This window comes from Heteronotia binoei, chromosome 15 (genome assembly GCF_032191835.1).
Source record: "Heteronotia binoei isolate CCM8104 ecotype False Entrance Well chromosome 15, APGP_CSIRO_Hbin_v1, whole genome shotgun sequence".
NCBI classification, from domain to species: Eukaryota; Metazoa; Chordata; class Lepidosauria; order Squamata; family Gekkonidae; genus Heteronotia; species Heteronotia binoei.
This window is the reverse complement of record NC_083237.1, coordinates 42,698,089-42,700,681: the sequence shown is the minus strand read 5'-3', so window position 1 is coordinate 42,700,681 and position 2,593 is coordinate 42,698,089. Positions and strand designations below refer to the sequence as shown.

General features: G+C 39.7%; 1 protein-coding gene across 1 annotated transcript; it reads right to left on the bottom strand.

The window, feature by feature from the left end:
• Positions 1 to 1,625: 1,625 nt before the first annotated feature.
• LOC132584057 (olfactory receptor 5G9-like) lies at positions 1,626 to 2,593 on the bottom strand. Its single transcript, XM_060255841.1, has one exon. The coding sequence runs from the start codon at positions 2,580 to 2,582 to the stop codon at positions 1,626 to 1,628; it is 957 nt and encodes a 318-aa protein (XP_060111824.1). The 5' UTR covers positions 2,583 to 2,593.

Sequence of the window (2,593 nt, the reverse complement as noted above, 5' to 3'; positions counted from 1 at the left end):
CTATATTCAGTTTCCCTGATTACTACATTGCCTGTCCTCAGCTTAGCATTTTTTTGGCTATACAAGACCCTTCTTTTCTATTTCACCAGTGGGAAGTATGCTGTTATGCCAATAAAGGTTTTTGGAATTGGAATTGGGAAGTGGATTGAATCCACAAGCAGCTGATGCTCTACTATTGTTCCCGGCAATTGTTCAGAGATACATTGCCATTGAAACTAGAGGTTCCATTCTATTCATCATGGTGAACAGCTATTGCTAGACTTACCCTCTGTCAAGCATGAGCATATTAGTAAATTCTAAAATCTAATTCCTTGGAAAGCATCTTTTAAGGTGGCACATTAGATGAAGGCCTGAAAAGTATGCCAACCTTGAAGATTCTTTTGAATTTCAGTTTTAGTCTTGTTTCCAGGTGCAATGTGAAGAGCTCTCACATTCCCATCCATCGAGAGCATACACTAAAACTGCCTCTATCATTGTTAATAACTGGGATCTTGTTGATGTTAGTAAAGTTGTCACTCTGAGACAATTACAAAAATGTGTCTTACCTGAGGCCATGTAATATGACAAGTTGGATATAAGTATTTCTGCACAAACTGCACAAATGAACAAATGACCATTATTTCCCCTTTAAAGTTAGTACAGATGTTGAGCTGAGCACAGTACATGATTGTGGATGAGGTATGTTTGCATTTTCCAAGATAACTTTTCCAGTTACATAGCACATGGTGTCGTTAAAAAATGCGGAAAAGGTTGAGTTTCCCTGTAATACATACAATGCAGTCACACTGTATTAATCCATAATTTGATAGATATGATTCATTTGCTCTTATAATGTACAATGCTGATTTATTGATACATACATATGTTTGTTTAATTAATTTATATCTTGCTTTCCTCCCCAGTAGGAGGAAATCTTCCTCTGGGAGATAGTTTTCTATCTGAGAGAGAGAGCCACTGACCCAAGGTCACCCAGCAAACTTCTATGACAGAGTGGGGATCTGAAGCTCCCAGATCCTAATTGCACATTCTAGCCATTATAAAACATTTTCTCTGTATGCTAAAAAATGCATAAATTTAAGGGGCGTCATTTGGTGCAAAGAAACAGAAAATACCGTGCAAATAAAAGTCACAGCCTTAAATCTGTTTGAAATCAATGAAATTGACCGAAGCTAGCTAAGAGAAGAGGGATAGAAATATTATAGAAAAAAAAGATAACAAAAGCAAATGCATCCAATAATCTGTTCCATTATTTATTTCTGTCTAGGACATGGATTTAAAAAAGCAAGCTACAATTGGAAAAACTCTTCCCTCTCAAAATATAAATTTTGACACAAAGCTGGAAACAAATCTGTAGATTAAATGTCCCATTTATGCAGCAAAATACAGAATACAAAGGGTTTTTTGAAAGCCTAGATCCTGCCCAATTCCCTTCCTTATTACAATCTCCATTCCATATGGCTTTGTCCATGCAGCTCCCATGGTCCCCAATATAGCCTTTTGTGGTGATGGAATGCCCTCCTGCTTTTTTCTAGCAAGAAAGCTGGAGGTATCCAACTTACTGAAATGAAAATGCTACCCCTAACAGCATAAGAGAGAAATTGGACTCTAAGTACGCAAACAAACTCCTACAGTCTTTCAAATGCATAAAACTTAGCTAGAGTCTTTCTGAAGGCCACTTTTACCTCCCTGTTTCTCAGGCTGTATATCAGGGGATTGAACAAAGGGGTCAGAACTGTATAGAAAAGAGAGAAGACTTTGTTGAGGTCTTGCAGGGCCTCTGTTTTGGGCAACATGTAGACGATCATGATGGTGCCATAGAAAATGGACACCACAATGAGATGAGAGGAGCAGGTTGAAAAGGCCTTTTGCCTGCCAGTGGTGGATGGTATACGGACAATGGCAGAGATGATGTAGCCATATGAGGTTAGGGTCAACATAAATGGGGGGAGGGAACACACAGCAGCTAGGAAGAAAGTTAGAAGTTTGATGGTGTGTGTGTCACTGCAAGATAGCTTTAATAGGGGATTAAAGTCACAAAAGAAATGGTTGATTTCAGAGGGACCACAGAAGGTCAGTTGGTGCATTAAATATATCGTTATGTTAATAGCCAATGAACCACTTACCCAAGATCCAGCGACTAACCGGAGGCACACCTTACCATTCATAAGTACCGTATAGAGCAGTGGCTTATAGATTGCCACATACCTATCGTAAGACATTGCTGCTAGGAGATAACATTCCGAAGCTGCCAAGAAACCAAAGAAGTAATACTGTGCCATGCAGCCCTTGACAGAAATGGTTCCTTGGCCCCCATGAAACAGATTAGTCAGCATCACAGGAAGGATATTGGAGCTGTAGCAGGTCTCCAAGCAGGACAAGTTGCCCAAGAAGAAGTACATGGGGGTGTGAAGGTGGTGGTCAACTGCAATCAACACCACAATGAAGATATTCCCTACCATGGTCACAGTATAGATCAGTAAGAAGAGCAAAAACAGAAGCAACCGTTGATCCCCAAGATCTCCAAAGCCCAGAAGAAGGAATTCAGTGACAGTTGTTTCATTTTCTTGTTCTGCTTTTCCCATTCTGATAGCTC